This window comes from Perna viridis, chromosome 15 (genome assembly GCF_037379345.1).
Source record: "Perna viridis isolate PV_CMFRI_1.1 ecotype Kerala chromosome 15, ASM3737934v1, whole genome shotgun sequence".
NCBI lineage: Eukaryota > Metazoa > Mollusca > Bivalvia > Mytilida > Mytilidae > Perna > Perna viridis.
In genome coordinates, this window is record NC_142459.1 from 21021714 (window position 1) to 21044364 (window position 22651).

Here is a 22651-nt window from a genome sequence, read left to right on the forward strand (position 1 = left end):
TGACGACTATTTCTAGTGTGTATGAATTTATAGACAGAAACATAATGTCGCCGGTCCTGCAGTGAAACGTTATAGGACGGGACGTTAAAAAAATGGGAAATCATCGAGATATTAATGTGTTTAGTTGAAAGCTCCTTTTCAGTTCCGAGTGAATGTCAATATCAAAGGCAGACTTGTCATGTTCTACCGTTGTTATTCTAAGTTAATTTTAGTTAGATTAAATGATAAAGTTAATATATCACATGGAATAAAATCTTAATCTAAACGGGTAATAAACGAATTTTGTAACAAAATGACAAAATAGGTCTTAGTCAAAAAAAAAAAAAAAAAAGAAAAAAAAAAGCGGAAAGTACATACAACAAATGGCGATATCAAGTAAAACACCAGATAGATGGAAACAACCGCAATGGTTCAGACGTAGGCTTGGTATTGGCATCTACGACAAAAAATGTAGTTTAAACCTGGTTTTAAAGCGCACTTAACCTCCCTCGTCATTACTGTATAACTATGTGTTTAGTCACATCAATTTGTACAGTTTCTATGACCCCTATGTTCTATTTTTATTAACGGCGGCCATGTTTGTCGATGAATCAAAAATCCCACATCAGTTCTATGCAAGATACCCAAAGGAATATTCATACCAAGTTTGGTTTCAATTGGTCAAGTAGTGTCAGAGGAGAAGATTTTTAAAAGAAATAACATTAAAAATAGCAAAAAATCATTGAAAAAGGGCAATACCTCCAACATGGCTTAACAGATCATACTAGTTGATATATTCATATTCTCTTATATGTCAAACCTGATGCAATTTTACTGAAACTGAAAAAGTGCAAGTTGGAGTAAAGTTTCACGGATAAGTTCAGTGGTTGTAAAAAAGAATAAATCTGCTAACTCATTTTATGTTACATAAAGCGTAAACCTATATATGTTTAAACTATGTTTGAGCAATTTAAAGCTTTTGAATTTTGGAGAGAAAAAAACTGGCAGTTACACATGTATCACGAATAATGTTTTTTACTGGTTGTTTTTATTGATTGCCCATATCACCATATTTGTAGATTCGTATATTGGTTTTCAGACGTCTTGATGTTTTCATCAAATTTCCCATCAATGCTTGAGATTTTACATGACCCATAAACATGCCCGGACGGTCTATCCAATGGAATTACAGAGTACGTATTTACATTCTCGTCAGTCATAAAAGGAATCCCATCACTAGATGAACTGTCATCGCTGTTTTCATATTCTATGTTTTCGTTTTTCAATGCATCAATGCTTATATCAGCAATTAAAGGATCAGAGAAGATTTCACGAATCCTGATCGTTTTTGTAGGAAAAGTAACTTTGGTAATAAAAGGTTGATTTTTGTCGTCATTTGATTTACTGTTAGAGTGTTCTTTGATCGCAGGAATTGAATCTGCATTGATGTTTGGCATATTTTCAAGTACACTACCTTTTGCTTGCAATACATGGGAGGTAATGCCTCGAGTTGAATCACATGAAACACTGTCATTGTCAGACAGATACTTCCTTACACTTTCATTGTTCATCGGAATCAATGCACATGCGCGTTCGCAATTTATTGGAGATTGATTGTGGGTGCTTTCATCTTCATCTTCGTCCAATTGGTGGCTGCCAATATTTATGTCGAAGTCTATACAAGTTGATATATTTTCTTCGGATTGTCCCGTTGGGTTTGTAGTTAAAAAATGGTTCGATACCTCATCTACTTCAGAATATTGATTTGTCGCGTTATCTCTAACATTTACAGCCTGAATTGCTCGAGGTCGTCGTTCCACGATAGGTGGAGGTTCATCAATAACTCTATAATCCAATGTTCCGATTTCCTCGTATGCATATGCGTTTTCCCTTCTTTCACTTGTGTCTATTGACGTTTTTTGTTGTTTTCGTAAACGACAACAAACGATTGCTATAGTTGACAATATCAATACCAGCACTACTAGGAGCCCATTCAAGACTAAACTTATATGGAAATATTCAATTACAATCTGTTCTCTCTCTAAAATAAAAACAAAATCAGGTTAACTATTGTCTTCATTCGATTTGACATCCGTATATTTCTTTTTGTATAACGAAAAGAAACGTGAAATTGTTTTTATTGTATTTGCAGTACATGTCGATGGAAATTCGACATTATATGTATCTTAATTTTTTTGCTCATACCATTGCAGCGTTATAGAAAAGAACTAAGTCTTTTAATCATAATGTAACAAGGTTTGAATTCTACTATAATTTTCTTGTATCAGCTGATTGTATTGACTATCATGTTTATCTAGTAACATCTCAGACATATATGTATAAAACCCTTTACTTTTAAAACGTATTTATGGATGTATTTATTGTACCTTGAACTTCAATATAAAATCTGAAATGGTTTTCTCCAACATTATTTTGCACTTTCAAATCCATCGATTTTTCAACTAGAGATGTGAGCGGAAGTTGAAATAATATCATATAGCACTGTTGTAAATCCATTAATGCGTTACATGAGCGGAATGGAACGTATTGATATGTAAATCATACATGTTAGCTGTGTATATAGATTCGTTCTTTATCGACTCTATCTCTGCATTAATTATATCAGTTTGACTTAGTATTATTACTTTGATGGTGATATTTGTGCCGATTTCTCCTCTAAATACATTTTTGTTTTCTGGTGCAAAGACAGGAATGTCTGGAATAACAAAAAACTGTTATTATTAAGTTGCAACATGTAAGTTAAGAACAACTTTTTACCTTGTGGTCTTTGTTGTGTGAGTCTGTTTTCCATGTCTGGTCTTTATCCCTGGATTACATCCTTTTGCTTACCGCTATAACCTTGGTTCCCTTGATTACTCTTTATCAAAACATCGAAAAAGTTGCTAATTTAACCTATACTACTTTTTTTTATCAATTTTTCGACGACAGATGCAATAGTATCTGCTACATAACCATCTAGCAATTAACTCTCATCAATAGAGAACATATTGGTATAAGAAAAGACAGTTCATCTTTTTAAATGTATGCTTTGTTTACCTGTCAAATGAATTCCTGATGCCTTGACGTAAAACATCAAAACATTTTCTCCAATATAATTTCGCACCCAAAGATTTAGTGTCTGTTCCCTGGGAGAAATAACGGGTAGATCAAAATGTATCACATAACCTTGAATTTGCTTCGTTCCTTCATGAAACGTTTTTAGTGAGACTGAAAAGAGGTTTATACCAGCTTCAATAATAAATAACGGTCCATTTTTTGTGTCTTCAATCCATGCTGTTTGAATCTTTGGGTTGCTGTAAACATTTACTTGTATGTGAATTTTTCCACCTATTGCTCCTGAATACACATTTCTATTCCTTGGATCAAAAATAGGAATGCCTGTAAAGCATGAGAAATTAGTAAGCAAATAATATACATGGGTCTCCTCTTAACACTACAGGGCAGGCTGCAAATGGTCCCAATACAAAAATATACGCAGGTAAAGCAAAATAGTTGGCCATGTATACTTTAGTTACATAAAAGTAAATTGAGCGTAAACTGAACAAGACATACAGTGGCCAATTAAAAGCAAATCAAAACTAAACCAAACCATACATACATGTTTATTGGGAAATATTTTAGAAAAAGTCTTTATGAGATAAAGTAATATTAAAATCTTCATAATTTGCCGCATGTAACCGATATTAACAACATGTCAGTGATAGATTTTATTGTCCTTCGAAGATACAGCGAACAAGATTCAGCGCAGACAGTATATAAACGATTGAAGTTATTGTCACCCTATTATCGGTAAGCAGATTTGATAACTGTTAAATAAAGTAAAATTACTCAAATGCGGACTTGACAAAGACAAAAAGCACAATAGGATGTGAAAAAGGTACCAAAAACTAAAATAGGTTTTGCGTCGCATGAAAGATGCACATAGATCATACGGTAACATTACTTTACCTGTGAATCTGTAAACAAGTGTTCTTTGTGTTGACACAGCTGACCTATTTCTATCGAGATAACTTGTACACTGGAAAACCTCTGTACTGAAGAAAGTATTTTGTTTTAACGGTACATATGCGGTATGGTTTCCAGGGACTTGTGCTTCTTTGACAAGTCGCCCATTCTGAAATCGTTTTAGTACAATGACAAAATCTGTCCCTTGGTATTCATCAGAGCATGATACTGAGTTGTTAACTATAGATAGAGAAACATCTGAAAAGCAAACATACTTAATTCATCATTTTAAGTAATCATTTTGAATATTCAATATCACATTGTTGTTTTTGATCACAGAATTCCCTTACCATGCAAAGCCGACGAAAAGCGTTTTTCACGTCTTTGTTAAAAAAATGTTACTATAAAATTCAAAACTAAAAGAAAGAAACTGTCTATTATTACACAGGTAATTTGATTTGTAAAGTATCATAGAGTATACTAAAATAATGGTACTGGATTTTTCAATACAATCTTAGAAATATAGGCCTTAGTACTTATGTAAAATACCAATAGTGAGTGAGTGGGCGTATGATTACTGGTTAAACATTAACTTAATTTAAACACACTTTTGTTACAAATTAATTATCAACAATGTACACTTAAGTGCAACTCTTTCTCAAAAGCAGGCCAAAGCTTATGAAGAGTGATTCATGCATTTCTTATATCCAAATATTTATTGATTGCAAATCTTTCAGTAGGCCTCATGAAAACGGTATTCAAAATTAAGTGCGAATAAAAGTTGCCCACTTGAGATATTAACACTTAAGATTTGGCTATATTCAAGGTCTACTTAAAAAAAGTACCGGGAAATCAAAACTTTTATCCTAAAATCACTCAAAACTATTTCGGAATATACAGAATGTCCAATAAAATTAACTTAGGAAGAGTTTTTAAGGGTGTATAAAATGTATATGAGCAGTATCATTGATAATCATGAGATGTGATGAATCACCCCTGCCTGATTTTGAGACATAATCATACTTTAAAGTAAAACTGTTTACCATATAATTTTATGATCGGGATTTTGGTTGTCTGTAATGATGGAAAGTAGAAATTGTCAACTGAAATATAACACCCTTCGTGCTTCTCTGTAACGTTATAGATAACCACACAATAATCGTTTTCTTTACATTCTGAGGTTGTAGAGTAGTCCGCCATTTCTACCCAGTTGTAAGAGGCATTCGGTGGTTTTAAAAAGTAACCAAGCTTGTTGTTAGAATTAGACGAATAAAGAACAACTTTTGATCCTCGTCTAGCATAAACTGTATCATACAGCTCTGTTTGTTTTTGAATGAAACTTCTCTCTGTAAAAAAAATATCTAATAAAAGTATATCATAAGTATGAAAGTTGCGTATACATAAAAACTAAAATTGTTTTTTTCAATGTTTGTTTGTTTGTTGGGGTTTAACGTCCGAGCAGCAATATTTCAGCTATATTCAGACGATGAACATGAAATTGGTGATAAAATGAACATGAAACGATGATGAAATGAAAAAGGGATGGGACACAAGGACAATAAGGTCGACAAATTTTGATTGCCACTGGAAATGGGGAGAGGTGAGTAGGGTCGGGCAATTTAGCCTCCTGTGGCGGAGCCCTATGGTTCCTACTCCGGGAGAATACCACAGTAGGGTTCTTTAACGTGCGAGGAACGTGGCATTTTTCCCAACACGGTGCACCACTATGGTTTGCGGTCAGGTTTTCCGTATTATAGCCTGACAACCTCAGCATGTAACACGCCAGGGGTACCCCATTCCACCACCTGGGGCACACATCCCAGTTGCTCTGTGGGCAGAGCGCCCTAGCCCCCGGCTAGGGTTCTGAGCACTATTTAGTCGCCTTTTACGACAAGCTTAGCGCTGCTGCAGGCCTATTCTTTTAACACCCGGACCTGCACGGGGCGTTTTTTTAATGATGATCACGACTATTCATCAAAATCTTACTGAACAAATGTCAAATGCAGTAATTATGTTTTGAAATGACTTAACACTCTGTGGTACCGTATAATTATGATCGAGTTTCATGTAGCTTATTTTGTTTGATTATTGCATGCAAGTATAACGCTTACACAATTTATGATCATTTCCAGTTATAAACTTACGTGATAGCTTTATAACTGACAGTTTAAGTAATTCAGCACAAACATAAAGATAAAATCCGTAATCGTCATTCGATATGTTGAGTACTCGTAAAAAAACTGTCCTCTTCTTGTTTGCATTAAGGATGTGTATCTTATATTTATTGTCAACAAAGTAGGCTATATTATCCTGGCGAATTCGCGCTATCCATGTGGTTCGATTATTGCCTGCATTATAATGAAAGACATAACCATAATAATTACAGGCCAAATTTAAGTTTAATGTCACGTCGTTTCCTACATTTGATGTAATAGTTGTGTCTTCACATTTCCCGTCGACAGCTGAAATGTAATTTTTTTTTATTACATACAGTTTTCAGTGATTTTTCAAACAAATAAAACTACTGTAAAATCTGTCCACCAAACCCCTTAAAGGAGGTCGACCTAGGGTAAGGGACACAACTCTTAAACATCATTGGAACGTTTGTATTCAGCATTTAACATCAATTTCATGTAAGCATCTAAGCAATTTAGGTTGATTTTATTATTCTGCTTCAAATGGAAGCTTGATAGGCTTTGGTGAAATTGAATATGATACAAACATATCACTGATTTCAAGAGTTATGCCCCTTACCCTAGGTCTACCTCCTTAAGAGGTTTACTCTTTTAAGTCAGGAGTTCGGTCTTCAAATACAAAACGGTTATCCGTATTCTAATGAAATTCATCTAAAGGAAATATGAAGCGTGATCTTTCATTCATTAAATCAGGGTCCTAGTTAACCCTCATTGACCGCTTCACAAAATAATATCAAACAAAGTTCGCTCAAAACATGGAGATTCGGGAGTTAATTAGGGTTTAGCTATCTTGTTTTATAGGGAATTTGCGTACAAAATTCATTTGATTGACATGAATACTCTACAAAAGCGTTATCTTCATTGTCAAATGTAGGTCAGCCAACATTGTTGTTTTGCAAATTATCTTGACCGCATATGTCAAACGCGTATAATTCGTGAGTCGGCTGCGACAGGTAGATTCAGACTTTTAGGCGTGAAAAGTGCCAACGAAAAGCCCTGTTATATAATTATTACACTAGAATAATGAATATTCCCCTTAACAATATTTGCTTATTAGCATATACTCGTCTACATATAACTTACGGTTACATTTTGTGTAGTGATATTTTGTCGTTTGAATTATGATAAGCAATATGTTTCTCTTAAAACTTTATCCAAAATACCTACCGAAGGTGCAAAAGGTCGTCAGGAAAAATGCAATCAATAACATTTTCATTACTCTGAAACATGACATTGATTTTTTATTAATCCATAAGTTATGAATATTGACAATAAAAGATAATTCAATAAATATTGAAATCGCAAAGTGCATGAAAACAGGAAACAGAGAAGGCTACATTCAGAGAACAGAATAAAGTATAATAACATATAAAAACTGAGGAATAAAAATAATAACATCAGGTGTCTATTTTGACAAAAAAAGAGACCGTAAAATTGTACGAGGAAAAGGTACATCATAATGCTGAACTGGATTTAATAATCGAGATCCACGCAAGAGTAGACGTTCGTACCTCATCTTACTATACACTGTAGACATTCCTTTTGAAAATCGACGACAAATCATACTGCGTATGCATTTTTGGGTAAATTGGTAGATTGTGTGGGTGAAGTGGATAGAAAACAGGAGGGGGTCCGAAATATATTTACAACTTGCATTTTAAATGGGGTGTTCGGACGTGCTTTCTCCTGAATAACTGACGTTTTGCTAGAATAAACACAGATTTGCAAAAGAATTAACGAGCAACCCTGACTCCATTGAAATATAGAAATACGTGCCAGGTTCTAAGGCGATGTGAACATCAAACAGCAAACAGCAAAACTGCGCAATGGAGGAGCAAAATTAACATTTTAGAAAGAGTAATCAAGGGAACCAAGTTCTAGCGAAAATCAAAAGAAAGAAATCCAGGGACAACAAAGAACATTATATAAGTAACTAAAATAATATATACAAAGTACCGAAAGCAAATGAGCAACTCAGATTCCGCTAAAAAAACTTGGAGTATGGACGGGGTGCACTGGTAGGGTAAGCGTCCTCTGCTTTTCTAGAAACATCCGCCGAGTTGCTCATAAAGAGTCAAGTACGGGGGAGACGTAAGAGGAAAGAATTGAAGAGACAATGAAGGGAAATGTTTTGTAAGCACTGAAATATCATATCAATAATGTATTGCATTGATTCTTCGTCTCTCCTTTTGTTAGATTCGCCATCTTCTTTGAAGCAAGCAAGTTTGAAATGAATTCTAATTGTATCTTGATCTGTCTCTTTTCCAATTATCGCTTGGTTTCAAGTCTTAAAATTTGCTAATACACTTGTATCTACTCATCGCCTGAAAATTTCATTAACCTTTCCCCGGCTTTACAGGACAGTGGACGTCTCCAGCGTATTAAGTGAATTTTAATGTAAGAATATGTTCGAAGCTTGTTAAATGATAAGTATTTCATTAAGAAAATGGAGATGATACCTTTGAGTCTATAGATTGTAAAGAATTGCAAAATAAAACTATATACTCTAAAAGCGGACATAGAACATTGTTTGACCTTTTAACATAGTATAAAAATGTTACACAAGTTTTAATGATACATGGAAAAAAAGTGGTTTAATCAAGCACTAATGTCTGGAGTACAAACAATCATGTGTTGGCCACTCAAAAGATGATAGAGTATCTTCACCGCATGACATTACTAAAATAAAAGTCAACAAACCTAGGAGTGCGTAAATGCAAATTCACTGCTAAGATGGCGGAATAATAAAAACAGTATTTACTATTAAATGTTTCCTAGTATTATATACAATTTTATTTTCATAAAATCGATTATATGATATAAATATATCTTGACATTTGGCGATCATCACTAGGAAACATAACTTTGTTTATTTCAAAATAAAATGTCAGAAAACGTCAAATATACTTGCTACTGTTTTAGTCATCAGATCTTTTAAGTTAGTCCTTATTTACCAATTATCAATGCTCAGGCATCTTGATATCTTTAAACCCTGTCTATTTTTTTTATTTCAAATAATGGTTGTGTAAACACAATTACTAACATGTAGTAGAGTTTTGTAAACTAAAGTCGAAATTCTCTTAATCTGAAAAAAAATCAAAATTTACCGTCATTTTCTTACATTTTAGCATTTGATATGATGTTTTAATGTTAAAATACCACAACTAACATACAGTCCTTTCAAGTTTGGCCCTAATGATTGAAGAAAACAATTATGTGCGTTCCTTCCTAGATTAGTGCACGGTGAGGATGGAATGGAAAAGTCAAAATTCTGTTGACCTGTACATGCAAGGGAAATAGTCGGTTTCCAAAATACCTTGTGCCAAATTATCAGGAAATAATTCATACCAGGAAAAAACAGCGTTTCCGGTGTTGTATTACAAAAAATAAAAAATACTACAGATCAAATATTACTGTTTTAATATTTTAGGACGTATTTTTTTTTATTTCCCCTTCTTTGTAGATATTAAATAGATATTTTTCAACATATTAAATGTTTTGTTTGAAATAAGATTGCTTGAAGCATGTTCAGTTATATTTCATCATGAACTGTGTTACTGATATCTTTCTAGCTGAAGTAATTTAAATCGTATTTCTGTTATTAAGTTGCTTTACCCTACCCATCCCTCCTTTTTTCTTGTGGTAATCAAAAGTTGTCGTCCCTATTATCCTTGTGTCACATCCGATTTTCCATTTCATCATCATTTCATGTTCATTTTATCACCCATTTCATGTTCATCGCCTGAATATAGCTAAAATATTGCTGCTCGGGCAATAAACACCAACGATCAATCAATCAATCAATCGAGCTTTATGAGTCTATATAATGAAATGTATAATTATTCATTCCAATTTGTCTGGTCTAAGGAGATAATTCACATCGATAATCCAAAAAGTTTCTATTGTATATCAGTGTCACATTGACAGTATTATTTCACTTAATTTTAAATTATGCAATGTACATACATAATTGACTTTTTCTCCTAACAAGGGTTACTTTAAAAAGCCAAATGTTATTTTCTGTTTACGTTAAAATTTAAACAAAATATGAAAGTCAAAATATGTAGACTTTCCTACCGTGTATCACATTTTGCATAATTATTAGCTGGAGTAGTACATGTATTTAACTCATACACATGCAAGTCCAGTGTGAAGTCACACGGGGTTAGATTTATTAGCAAGCCATACAAATGTCGCTTAAGGAGGTAGGATTAGGGTAATAGACATAAATATTGAAATCACTTATATGTTTGTATCATATTCAATTTCAATTTCGTTCAAATGATTTGCAAGAGTTGTGTGACAAGGATGGTTAATACATTAAAATTTTAAGTTTGAATTTTTAAGATTTCTGCATCACTACTATTAACTATCATAATCCTTCAAACATTTGACGTGTTCACATCATAAAATCGTTAATTGTTATTATAAGGTTATAACCTCCATGAAACGAAAATTGTTCACAATGTCGAAAATTTCCGTCTGTTGCTTTAACCCTGATATAACGTGAACATTTTAATATTTTAATCATTTTTTTTCTAAATATTTTAATCATGAGAGGCCACTTACCATATTGGTGCACCTGGTAAATAAACAGTTTTATATAGAATTCTGGTTGCAAATTTTTCCTTTTATTTCTAGGTGTTTTATATCATTTTATCTGTGTTTTTAATAAAAACAGAAAGCATATGGTGAAATGCAACAAATATACAAGCGTATAAATTCAAAGTAGTACTTACTTTCAGATATCACCAAAAGCCTCATTAGTGTAAACAGATCTTAAAGTATGATCTGAAAGGCCATACAGCAAAGAAATAAACTCCATGGTGCCAGCCAGAACTATGACAATATATGCTTTCGTATTCTTGTTTTTGTCTCAGGATTACAAACATTATGTTTTACTATATTCTTCCAATCATCATTTCTCTGTTGTTACCTTATTAGACCTTAAGTAGCATTCAAGATAATTGCTAATTTCATATGAATACCTTAAAATTAAGAAGCACTCCAGATAACAATCATGCAATATGTAATTCATGGTTGAAAAGCCTACATATTTTGATTTTTTATATTTTGTTTAAAATATTATAGTAAACAGAAACATATGGTTTTTCATAAAACCCTTGTTCTCAGAAGACAAAAAACTTATATAGAATATTATGTAGATTTCAAAATTCAGGGAGACTGTAATTGACACTCAAACTGTTGGATTTTCAAGATGGATTATCTCCTCAGATATTTCGTCATATGAACCTATAAAGCAACTTTGTAACAAAAATCAAAATGTGTAGCCTTTTCGGGGGGTTATCACATATAACAGAATTTGCATGATTCTTACAAAGACTAGTACTCTATACACAGATACAAACAAGTACAAAGTACAAAATACAATTTATTTCATCACACGATTGTCTGTAAAATACTCTTTATGTGATGGTTTATCCGTATGCCGGAGGAGCAGTCCATGCGGTCCAACCATGTCCATGTCCGGCGTTCCAAGCAGTCCAAGCCTTGGCTACGGCTTCCTTGATGTTCTTTCTCTCTGAAAGTACAACATGAATCATTATATGTGTCCTTTTGAGTTTTGTAAATATCAACATTTTCTTTCTAATCTGCTATTCAGGAAGCAAACAATTGTTAACATCCAAGTCAATCTCCTTTACGAAGTATTTAAGGAGGTAGACCTAGGTTAAGGGACACAACCCTTCAAAATAATTGGAATGTTTGTATTCAGCATTTTACATCAATCTTATGTAAGCATCTGATTAACGTGGATTGATTGTATTCTGCTTCAAACGGAAGCTTGATAGGGTTTTGTGAAATTGCATATGATACAAACATATATTCCTTAACCTAGGTCTACCACCTTAATGTGGCTCAGAACTTATGGATAATAGTTGAAGAAAGGGTAGGTAAATCATAAACAAAGACACTGAAAATTGTGTCAAAAGTAATCCGATTATTTATAACAAAACTAATGATATTAATTCATTTTTTAGTTGGGATAGCAAACGGCTAGAATGCGTTCATAAATATACTTCTTTCTATTTGTTAAATTCATTTAACTGATCTTATACAGAAACGGAGATTTAATCAACAATAGATGTGCATATACCAAGTAGGCATAAACTGTCAATTGCATGAATATTGACATTAAACTTACCAATCTTTCCGATTTTCCATTTGCCATAACCGTCAAAAACGATGTGGACGTAACCTGTGAAAATAAAATGTCAGAAAATGTCAAATATACTTGTTATTGTTTTAATCATCATATCTTTTAAGTTAGTCCTTATTTACCAATTATCAATGCTCAGGCATCTTTATGTCTTTAAACCCTGTCTGTTTTTTTCTCGATTTAAATACCTGGATAGGTCCTATTGATTATTTGTTTAATCCATATATTTTAATGAGTCGTAAACGTTGTTGTATGCAATTAACTTATTGGTTATGTAAAAATGTTCTTTATTCTTTCTAATGAATAATTTTGGACTAGAGTCCATAAGCATTTTGTTAAGGTTCGTTTGAATTATATTTACAAAGTCATGGTTTCATAACCAATATCTGAACAATGTACGTGTGTATACAGCATACACTGCTCCGTATTTGGACAAACTGCATATCTTTTCCAAATATTAAAAAAAAAAACTTTAACGAGAATATTGGGATATATAAGCAACAAATGATCTAACCGTTCCTTCCTGGAACACCTGGTTTGCCTGGGTATCCTGGTGGACCTCTCTTTCCTGTAGCTCCTGAAATGTAATCAATTTTTTTGGTTATTATCGTCGCTTAATATTAACTTTAACGAGTATGATAAATTGTAAGCTTTTAAATTGGTAAATATGTATTGTAAAAAAAAACACTTTACAATTTCAAACTCCTACCGTATTTAATAAATAAGATCTATATCAGCGTGAAAGTTTTGCAGAAATAGACAAAAGGACCAGCCTTTGTGACTACAATGCACAAGTCGATGACAAATATTAGCTATATTTATTTTCTCAATGGGAACTTCCGAAAACGTTCTATTCGTTTTATTTTTTTTGGTAAGGAGAAAAACATCATTTGAAAAAACTCACAAAAGAAAATCCCTTCTCCCCATCAAGTAACCACAATTATGGTCAAGGTTTACTTGTGAACAAGATCGTCAAACGGTCGTCAAGTAGGAAAGTTGATGTCGCTACAACCTGAATTCGAATCACAATTAAGTGCATTCTTATATAACGTTTCTAAAATCGTAAGTAGCTGTGTTAGTTTTATCATTTACTCACCTGTTCTTCCTGTCTTGCCGGTTGCACCTGGAGGACCTAAGGTAGATATTTAAAGGTATTTTAATAAGTAAAATGTTCATGATGCCAAAGTAGGTTGAATAGTTTGGGCGACCAACAGGTCCATTTTTTTCAATTCATCCCGTATCATGAAGTATCATAAAATATCATGACCTATTGCAGAATGTTTGAAAAATCATAGTTTTCAAATAAATTACAATTTATGTATAAGGTAAAACTGGTAACAGATTTTAAAACATCTTTTAATTTGAAAGTGAGGCGGTCCATAAAATAGGGATAAATGGAGCAGCAAATATACTACGACATTTAACAAATAAAACTGTTAATAATTTTTCTAAAAGAAATATTCCATTGTGTAGTGTATTGCTGTTTTGGAGTACTGTTTCTTCATCTTGTTTAAATCATGGTGTTTTGTTGTTTTTCCCCCACACAATTTGGAAAGGTAGAATTATTAAATACACCGATAATAAATCACAGTAATAGACATATTTTATAAAACGAACGGTAACTCTAAATAAAATAATCAAATACTTGGTAAGATAAAACAAATAAATTGACCTCTGTCTGTATTTAAATACAGTAACTAAAATAATACATACAAAATAACAAAAGCAAATGACCAACTCGAACTCCACTACAAACTGGGAGAAAATTTTACCTTTGAATACGTTTTATATGTATTTTATTTGTATGGAAAAGAGTAATCAAGGGAACCAAGGTTATAGCGATAATCAAAAGAACGTAATCCAGGGACAAAGACCAGACATGGTAAACAGACACAACAAAGAACATAAAGTAACTAAAATCATACATACAAAATAACAGAAGCAAATGAGCAACTCGGACTCCACTAGTAACTGGGAGCAAAATCATATTACCTTTTAAATGTGGCTATTGTTCACTTAATTATTATTCTTGTGTACGCTTAACTGAGCCTCCTCAGAACTTATACTATTCTTTTTTATAGTGAAATAAAGTTTAATTTTGCTGTTATACAGATTGTTTTCGGTGTCATAACTCGCCGTGTTGTTGACATGATTAATCTCCTCTACTCTGTTATTTGTGAAAATTATGATTTATTTATCTACCTTATTGAATACTAATTATTGTATCGTAATGAAAATGAAACAACAAACTTACCAGCTGGTCCTGAAAAATATTAGATATCGTTGATAATTTTAATAATATGCATGTTTTATGAGAGTTTCCATGGGAGACCTAGGCAATTTATTTTAGAAGGAAATTGATAAGTTGCGCTGTTCATAATTTAGTTCATTTGTTCAGGAACTATTTTGAACATATACTTTTGGAGTCATCCATAATTGATGAAATAATATTCAAGTTCTTTCTGACATTGTCATGTGTTTAATATTACACTGAATCGCAAAACAAATGAAATAAAATTTGCCATGTGCTTTCCATATAGTATAGGGTTTGTCTAGATTTCCAATTGACAAATTGAAATTCAATGAAATTAATAATTGAGTAAAACTGTATGAAATAAAGATTGTGTGTCAATTGCCATACTGATAGATAATTTATATTTTACATTGGTACATGCTTGCAATTAAAAGTAATTATTAGTCCCTCTTCAAATATAAATATATTGTATGGATAACTGGATAGTGGAAAAGGTTTGAAGATAATCATTCACGAGTTCCATATTATGGTTGTGTTATGGATGTGAAAATAGAAACACACATTAATATACATATATGTTTATATCTATATGAGAAATTATTAACAAAAAAATGTAAATGAAAATTGAAATGATTCCTGAAAACAGCATATGCATAATAAGGTTAAATTGATTCAATGCCTACGTAATGTACTGTAAAACCCCTAGAGTTTATTAACTATTCCTTTGAGTATAATCGAGCATGGAATATCACCATCATAAATCCGAAGTATTTAATGAAACAGATGGTTTAACGCATGATTAATAGGTGCTCAATTACCAGAAAGGTGAAAAATCTACTTAATTGACTGATAAGATGATTATGCGAAAATATCACAAAGGAAAGTACTTAAACTTTTGCATTTCAATTTAGTATAGTGACTATATATATATATAACATTTTAAATATGTGATGACCAACGTGACGTCGCACATGTTAGCGTAATTAAACTCCAACTAGAGTAAGTTTGCTTGTTTCAATATTGGTGTAAAACTAAAAAAATCTGTCACTTAAAAAGTTGTATAATAATGTATATAATTGAGAAATCGTATTAGTAAAAGGCTCATTTTCCTTACATCTAATGAAGAATTTCTACAGTATCATATATTTTATTATTATTATTAATATCTTTATTATTGTGTATAGACTTCGTGCAAAATGATGCATACATCAGTCTTTTCATGATATACATTTAAGTGTCAATGTCTGTAATAATCAGGCGGCGGGTGAAACATGGTATGAAAAATCCTACCATTTTGAAAAATCCTAAACATATCCAATGACCCAGAGAGTAAATTGTGTTCTCTTTTTCATATAGAAAAATTATCCTTAAATAAAATAACATTTTGAGATCGGCGGGGTTTTAACATGCATGTTTCGGTTATTTTGGTTTTTGTTTTTTAATTTTGCCTGATTCTTACAAAAACTTACACTTAAGGATCAAAAGCTACTTTTCTTAGTATAGAATTGTTACAAGCTTAAGTAAGTAGACCTAGGGTAAGGGACATAACTCTTGAAATAAGTGGTATGTTTGTATCATAATCAAGTATATCATATACCAAAACCTTTCAAGCTTTTCTTTGAAACAGAATGAAATCAATCCAAGTTACTATGGTACTTACATGAAATTGATGTAAAATGGTGAATACAAACATTCCAGTGATTTGTGAGAGTTGTGTCCCTTAACCTAGGTCTACCAACTCATATGAAAGATAGAACAACTTACCTCTTGGGCCTTTAGAACCGGGTTTACCTGGTTTGCCAGCTGTTTGAAAATAAAGTTAGAATTAAAACAGCGTGTTTCTTATTAAATATACCTCGAAGATATTTTGTGGGAAATTTGACCTGTACTTGTTAATCTTTTATAAACATTCAAGACGTTTTTGTAGACATTCATCATACTGTTTTATACCAATATATATTTAAGTGATAAGGTCAAGTGTTTTTTTTTTCACACATACATTTTTTCTTTTACAAAATTGTGAACCTCGAGTTGGCCATAAATTTATTATTAGAATTAATACCATGAGAATATACTGATAAAATGAATTATAAAATAGATAACATTTGACTCAAAAGTAAACATGGAATAGGGCAGTGTATACTTGTGTTTTACTAAAAATAATACATACGTTTGCCATATCCACCATAACCATGTCCATGCCATGCAGTCCATGTTGGTGGTGGGGTTGCCCTCCAAGCAGTCCATGGTTTAGGGGTTGCCTTCCATGCAGTCCATGGTTTAGGAGTGGCCTTCCATGCAGTCCATGGTTTAGGGGTTGCCTTCCATGCGGTCCATGGTTTTGGTGTAGCCTTCCATGCAGTCCAAGCAGGTGGAGGGGCTTTCCATGCAGTCCATGGTTTTGGCGTAGCCTTCCATGCAGTCCAGGCAGGTGGAGGGGCTTTCCATGCAGTCCATGGTTTTGGCGTAGCCTTCCATGCAGTCCAGGCAGGTGGAGGGGCTTTCCATGCAGTCCATGGTTTAGGAGTTGCCTTCCATACGGTCCATGGTTTTGGTGTTGCCTTCCATGCAGTCCATGGTTTTGGAGTTGCCTTCCATGCGGTCCATGGTTTAGGGGTTGCCTTCCATGCGGTCCATGGTTTTGGTGTAGCCTTCCATGCAGTCCAGGCAGGTGGAGGGGCTTTCCATGCAGTCCATGGTTTTGGTGTTGCCTTCCATGCAGTCCAGGTCGGTGGTGGGGCTTTCCATGCGGTCCATGGTTTTGGGGTAGCCTTCCATGCAGTCCAGACAGGTGGAGGGGCCTTCCATGCGGTCCATGGTTTTGGTGTTGCCTTCCATGCAGTCCAGGTCGGTGGTGGGGCTTTCCATGCGGTCCATGGTTTTGGGGTAGCCTTCCATGCAGTCCAGGCAGGTGGAGGGGCCTTCCATGCGGTCCATGGTTTTGGTGTAGCCTTCCATGCGGTCCATGCAGGAGGATGTGCTTTCCATGCAGTCCATGCAGGTGGATGAACTTTCCATGCAGTCCAAGGCTTAGGAGCTGGGAAAAAATATGTTTAACCAATCTTATCATGGTTTTTATGCTGACGATTTCCCTGATTCAGTATGCAATAAACAATTCATTTATTTTTAATTATGATACTTTTCCAGAAATTGAGGAGTTTAGAATTTTTCTGTAAGAATCCATTAATGAATCAATGAATAATATATGGATTTCAAATTAGACCTGACGCGGTGTATGTCGTATAAAACGGATCAACGGAAAATTATGTGCAGAAAACATACATGTATTCCATGGTTTGTTGGGGTTTAACGTCCGAGCAGCAATATTTCAGCTATATTCAGACGATGAACATGAAATTGATGATACAATGAACATGAAATAATGATGAAATGAAAAAGGGATGGGACACAAGGACAATGGGGTCGACCAATTTTGATTGCCATTGGAAATAGGGAGAGGTGGGTAGGGTCGGGCAATTTAGCCTCCTGTGGCAGAGCCCTATGGTTCCTACTCCGGGACAATACCACAGTAGGGTTCTTTAACGTGCGAGGAACGTGGCATCTTTCCCAACACGGTGCACCCTATGGTTTGCGGTCATGTTTTCCGTATTATAGCCTGACAACCCCAGCAACATAACACGCCAGGGGTACCCCATTTCACCACCTTGGGCACACATCCCAGTTGCTCTGTTGGCAAAGCGCCTTAACCCCCGGCTAGGTACATGTATTCCACATTTAACTTTCACTTTTAAAAATTGTCTACATATAAGTTCTTTAAAACGCCTCTATTCTACTTTGACCGAAATATATTAGGGCAGGTATACCATTTACAAATAAAATCTTTCGTTAAAACGTTTTCCATGAAGTCCGTTAATGTGTAATTGAAGTATGTTATTTGTAACATGTTCAATGTATTTTTTTATTTCATGTATAGCAGCAAAATAAATAGTGTAAGTTTCATATTTGTAGGTTAAGAACTGCTTGTGAACTTAAACCGTATGAAGTTCTGTGAAGGTACTTGTATTCGTTGGTTCCAATTTTCGTAGTTTAGTGAAAAAACATCAAGTCTTGAATTCGTGGATTTGAAATCTCCGTCATGCGAATGCATGTGTATTTTCCTTTTTCGTTCGGAACAGAATTTCGTGGTTTAGCGAACTGATGAAAACCATGAAAATTAGTATCCCAAAAACAATGATACTTTCACAGTAGTTTGTTCGGTTCAAACATGTACGTGTGACTTTATCATTTAAGTATCAGTCTTTATAAAAATCAGACAGGAGGTGATTTATGTATTTTAAAAATCCAACGAATTCAGTCTTATTTCTTGTTGAGAAACAGTAACTGATCACATAACCAGTCTTAGTTTTTCATTAGGTTGCTGCGCTTTTGAGATAAAAATCATATAGATTGGACATGAAAATTGCACTTTGGAAGAAATATCGTTCTATGATTTTCTATGATTTTCCTAAAAGTGCTGATTTGAATGCAGAAAAAGATTGTTGTTATATGAAAGTGTAGCATATGTAGTCTAAAAAGCATCGTTTATTTGGTGGGTTTTTCTTCATTATGAATCACTTTACAATTGGCAGTGTCTGAATTTTAAGTGGATTGGTACTTAATAAACAAGCTTTGTGTTTGGTCTTAGTCTAACTATTACAATGCAAGATCGAGTCTGCAATTAACGTTGAAAAAGAGTCAATGCAGGTGCTAACACAGCATTAAACATTTGTTATCTCTCAATCTATCCGCCACTGACAGGCCTTAGAAAATTTCTGACATTACTTATATCAAACTTCATTTGACATTGACGTTTCATAATGTCGCGTGAAATCATTTGCTTTTGGCGTTTTGCAAATGTTTTGCTTTATTTTAGATGTTTGTCTACGACAAGTAAAGAAGGCCAAAGGCCTTCTGAAATATTTTCATGACATATTATTTTTTTAATTAACATACATTTGTTTTACATTATTACATTACTATGACAAGGCCTAAGACTACAAATCCGTTCACAATATCATTAAGAAAAATGGTAACTTCATCGATTTATCCTGACAGACAGATCCTAAATCGAAAATGATGTTTGCATTGAATGGTGATCGTAGTTGAACAAGAAAAACTGGCAACATACATCTTTCATTATTACAATTGGCTTTCCAAAATGTATACTTATACTTAGTATGATAGTATATACGTTATGTGTGGGTCATGGAAATGACTGTGCAAATAAAAAGAAACGAAAAAAAAAAAAAACAAAAAAAACAAAAAAAACAAAAAAACAAAAAATAATAATAAAAAGAAACAAATATGTTTAATATATTAATGTATGCGTTCAAGAAAAAGTTGAGATATTATTCGGGTAAAATAACGGAGGTAAACCTAAGGTAAGGGACAAAACTCTTTCAAATCATAAAATCGTTTGTATTCAGCATTTTACATCAATCTCATGTAAACATCAATGTAACTTGGACCAATTTTATTCTGTTTTAAAGGAAAGCTTAATAGTCTTTGGTGAAATTGAATATGATACAAACATATCACTGATTTCAAGAGTTATGTCCCTTACCCTAGGTCTTGACATACCCTTCCCATTATATGTTTAATAGATAAATGACAAAAGTGTCTTCATTTCGGGTATATGAAATTGATGTCTTGCACACATTCGTTGCACAAATGACCTTATTCATTTCAAACTTTGAAAGTAAGGAAGATTACCGAAAATCACCGAAAAAGCAAATTGTCAAAAAGGAAAGTCATGAAGGAAGTCTGTTGAACAAATGGCAATATAAAGGTATAAATTAGACAGATGGAAACCAATATAATGGTTCATACTTGCGACAGGTATTTCTGATGGAATATGGAAACGTTGGGTCGAGATAGGTTTCGGCGAAGTTTTCAAATATAATGAAGAATAAATAAGTGTATGTTCTATACGAAATACGGAAAGAAGGAGAAAAGGGTAAACAGCGTATATGGGCAGTTTATAATGTGAAATACAGAACAGCGTTTCTATGTCGAGACCAAAATTATCACATTGAACCAAATATAACGAGAAGTGATATTCTGTCAAGACCTTTAAAACTGAATCTGTTCTGTTTATCTGTGACGTCCCTGTCGATTTAAAGTAACGATACCATATCACTTGAAATTGTCTGTAATGTGAGCTATAGATAGCTTTAAAACGTTAGTAAAAAAAATCAACCAGAGTTTGTATATATTGACTCACCTATCCAAGCCGTCCATGAAGGAGCTGAAAAACAAGGTATTTTACTTTGTTTCAGATTTTGTTGGATACTTAAGAAGTTGTCTTTGTAAGAATCATGCAAAATCTGAAAATGTGATACAGCCAAAACAAATGCTGCATATTTTTATTTTTGTAATTAAGTTGTTTATGGGTCTATACTATGAAATCTGTAATTATTCATTCAATTCTGCCTGTTCTTAGGAGATAATCAACATTAAAAATCCAATGGATTCTATTGTATTTGAGTGTCATTTACAGAGTTTTCTCCCTTAATTTTGAAATCTACAGTGCATTCTATATATTTTTTATCTTCTAAGAACACGGGTTATATGAAAAACTGAATGTTAATTTCTGTTTACTAAAACAACTCAAACAAAATATCAAACATTAAAATATATAGGCATTTACCCATAAATCACATTTTGTATGATTCTTAGCTGGAGTGCATTTTAATTTTAATGTATTCATTTGAAATTAGCAATTTGTATGATCCTGTATTGGCGTTCCTTATCTATATTACGACGTTTTTGTTATTAGACATTTGTGCACATTTCTTTAAAAGATAAAAATCATATGCATTTGCCTTTTAACAAAATACTTGAATGAAGACAAGAATTGTCATTTTGTTGTAAAAAGTCTAAGTATGTAAATGACGATGAATTAGATTTTCAGTGAATTTTTCAAAATTGGAATTTTTATCTAAAATGAAACATTCTGTCAAAACTTATAGCCAATTTATCGGGAAGGAACGAACATATCTTAATTTTAACAGTTTGGCGACATTTTTATAATCTTATATTTTGAAAGAGTAATCAAGACATACACAATAAAGAACATAAAGTAACTAAAATCATACATACAAAGTAACAAAAGCAAATGAGCAACTCGGACTGAAAGTTACGAAATTAAAACTTTGTTTTCGGTTTCTTTTGATGATAGCGTTATTGCCTAAGCAAAGTGAATTATTTCTTTAATGACTACGTGTTCATGTCAAGCAGATGCTATGAGATATATTACATATCACAAAAGAGGTAAAAAAAACAGCTTAAATCATGGAAAAAAGTTCAACTTCAACAAAATGGCGCGTTTCTGCAGATTAACTTTCATAAATTGAATACAATAGCTTACGGTGGTAAACTGCTGATGCACTTCCAAGAAGGACTGCAAACAGCGTCAATATGTTCATATTCCTCGCCATCCTGCCAAATCACTCAGTCAGACTCCAATGCCAGTTTTATACCTTTTTTCCAACTCATTAAACTCCTAATGTTTAGTCTTTTCAAGCAGAATACGGCCAAATTGGGCAATAAGTCAGAAGGAAGATAATTTATACGGATAAGGCAACAGTTGTATGTTATATGTTAAGTCCAAGAACCTTTCCATTTAATCATATTAGTGATACACATCTAAATTTGTAATACATCTTTCATCATAGGAGTGAAGGAGAAAAATTAAGAGGCTTCAGTGATTTGATAAGTCAAAGAAAAAAAATACCTCAGTTATAGATGACATATATATTTTTTTCCATTAATAGGTTAATAATCTACAATTCTTAGTCAGCATAAATCAACCATAGGCATTATATAGTATTAATAATGCGGTTATCATAATTTCTACAATAATAAAACGCTGTAAAAATTTCAAATTCAAGTCATTTTTTATCTCCAAACACATTCTGTTGAATTATTAATTTTCGCGTTGTACTAATTTTTGCGTTAATATAAAAGCTCTTAAAACAATTACCGCATTTTTAATAATTTTTTTACATTTTATGGTTTCGTTAACGTTTTAATTAATGTACGAAATTCAAACCAATGTAGGTGTAGATCGCATAAGCG

General features: G+C 33.1%; 2 protein-coding genes across 2 annotated transcripts; both read right to left on the reverse strand.

Moving 5' to 3' along the window:
- Nucleotides 1-998: 998 nt before the first annotated feature.
- LOC148597438 (uncharacterized) lies at nt 999-11384 on the reverse strand. The gene is made up of 8 exons (XM_088563321.1): nt 8841-11384; nt 7308-7360; nt 6090-6407; nt 4989-5291; nt 3949-4203; nt 3037-3378; nt 2367-2695; nt 999-2020 (listed from the first exon to the last, which is right to left on the reverse strand). The coding sequence occupies exons 2-7, from the start codon at nt 7354-7356 to the stop codon at nt 2496-2498; spliced, it is 1467 nt and encodes a 488-aa protein (XP_088419447.1). The 5' UTR covers nt 7357-7360; nt 8841-11384; the 3' UTR covers nt 999-2020; nt 2367-2495.
- A 132-nt stretch (nt 11385-11516) lies between these two features.
- Nucleotides 11517-22099, reverse strand: LOC148597439 (uncharacterized). Its single transcript, XM_088563322.1, has 9 exons — nt 21942-22099; nt 20796-20819; nt 16743-17609; nt 16337-16375; nt 14573-14581; nt 13415-13450; nt 12833-12895; nt 12304-12357; nt 11517-11682 (listed from the first exon to the last, which is right to left on the reverse strand). The coding sequence occupies exons 1-9, from the start codon at nt 22009-22011 to the stop codon at nt 11579-11581; spliced, it is 1266 nt and encodes a 421-aa protein (XP_088419448.1). The 5' UTR covers nt 22012-22099; the 3' UTR covers nt 11517-11578.
- Nucleotides 22100-22651: the final 552 nt, after the last annotated feature.

Coding starts and splice junctions, on each gene's coding strand:
- LOC148597438 (XM_088563321.1), bottom strand. CDS start 7,356: ATGAAAATGTTATTGATTGCATTTTTCCTGACGACCTTTTGCACCTTC. Junction 5,292..6,089: donor GTCAGTTATAAAGCTATCAC/GTAAGTTTATAA, acceptor TTTTTTTTACAG/AGAGAAGTTTCATTCAAAAA. Junction 2,696..3,036: donor ATCAGGAATTCATTTGACAG/GTAAACAAAGCA, acceptor TTGTTATTCCAG/ACATTCCTGTCTTTGCACCA.
- LOC148597439 (XM_088563322.1), bottom strand. CDS start 22,011: ATGGCGAGGAATATGAACATATTGACGCTGTTTGCAGTCCTTCTTGGA. Junction 16,376..16,742: donor TTATGGTGGATATGGCAAAC/GTATGTATTATT, acceptor ATTTTCAAACAG/CTGGCAAACCAGGTAAACCC. Junction 12,358..12,832: donor AGGTGTTCCAGGAAGGAACG/GTTAGATCATTT, acceptor TTATTTTCACAG/GTTACGTCCACATCGTTTTT.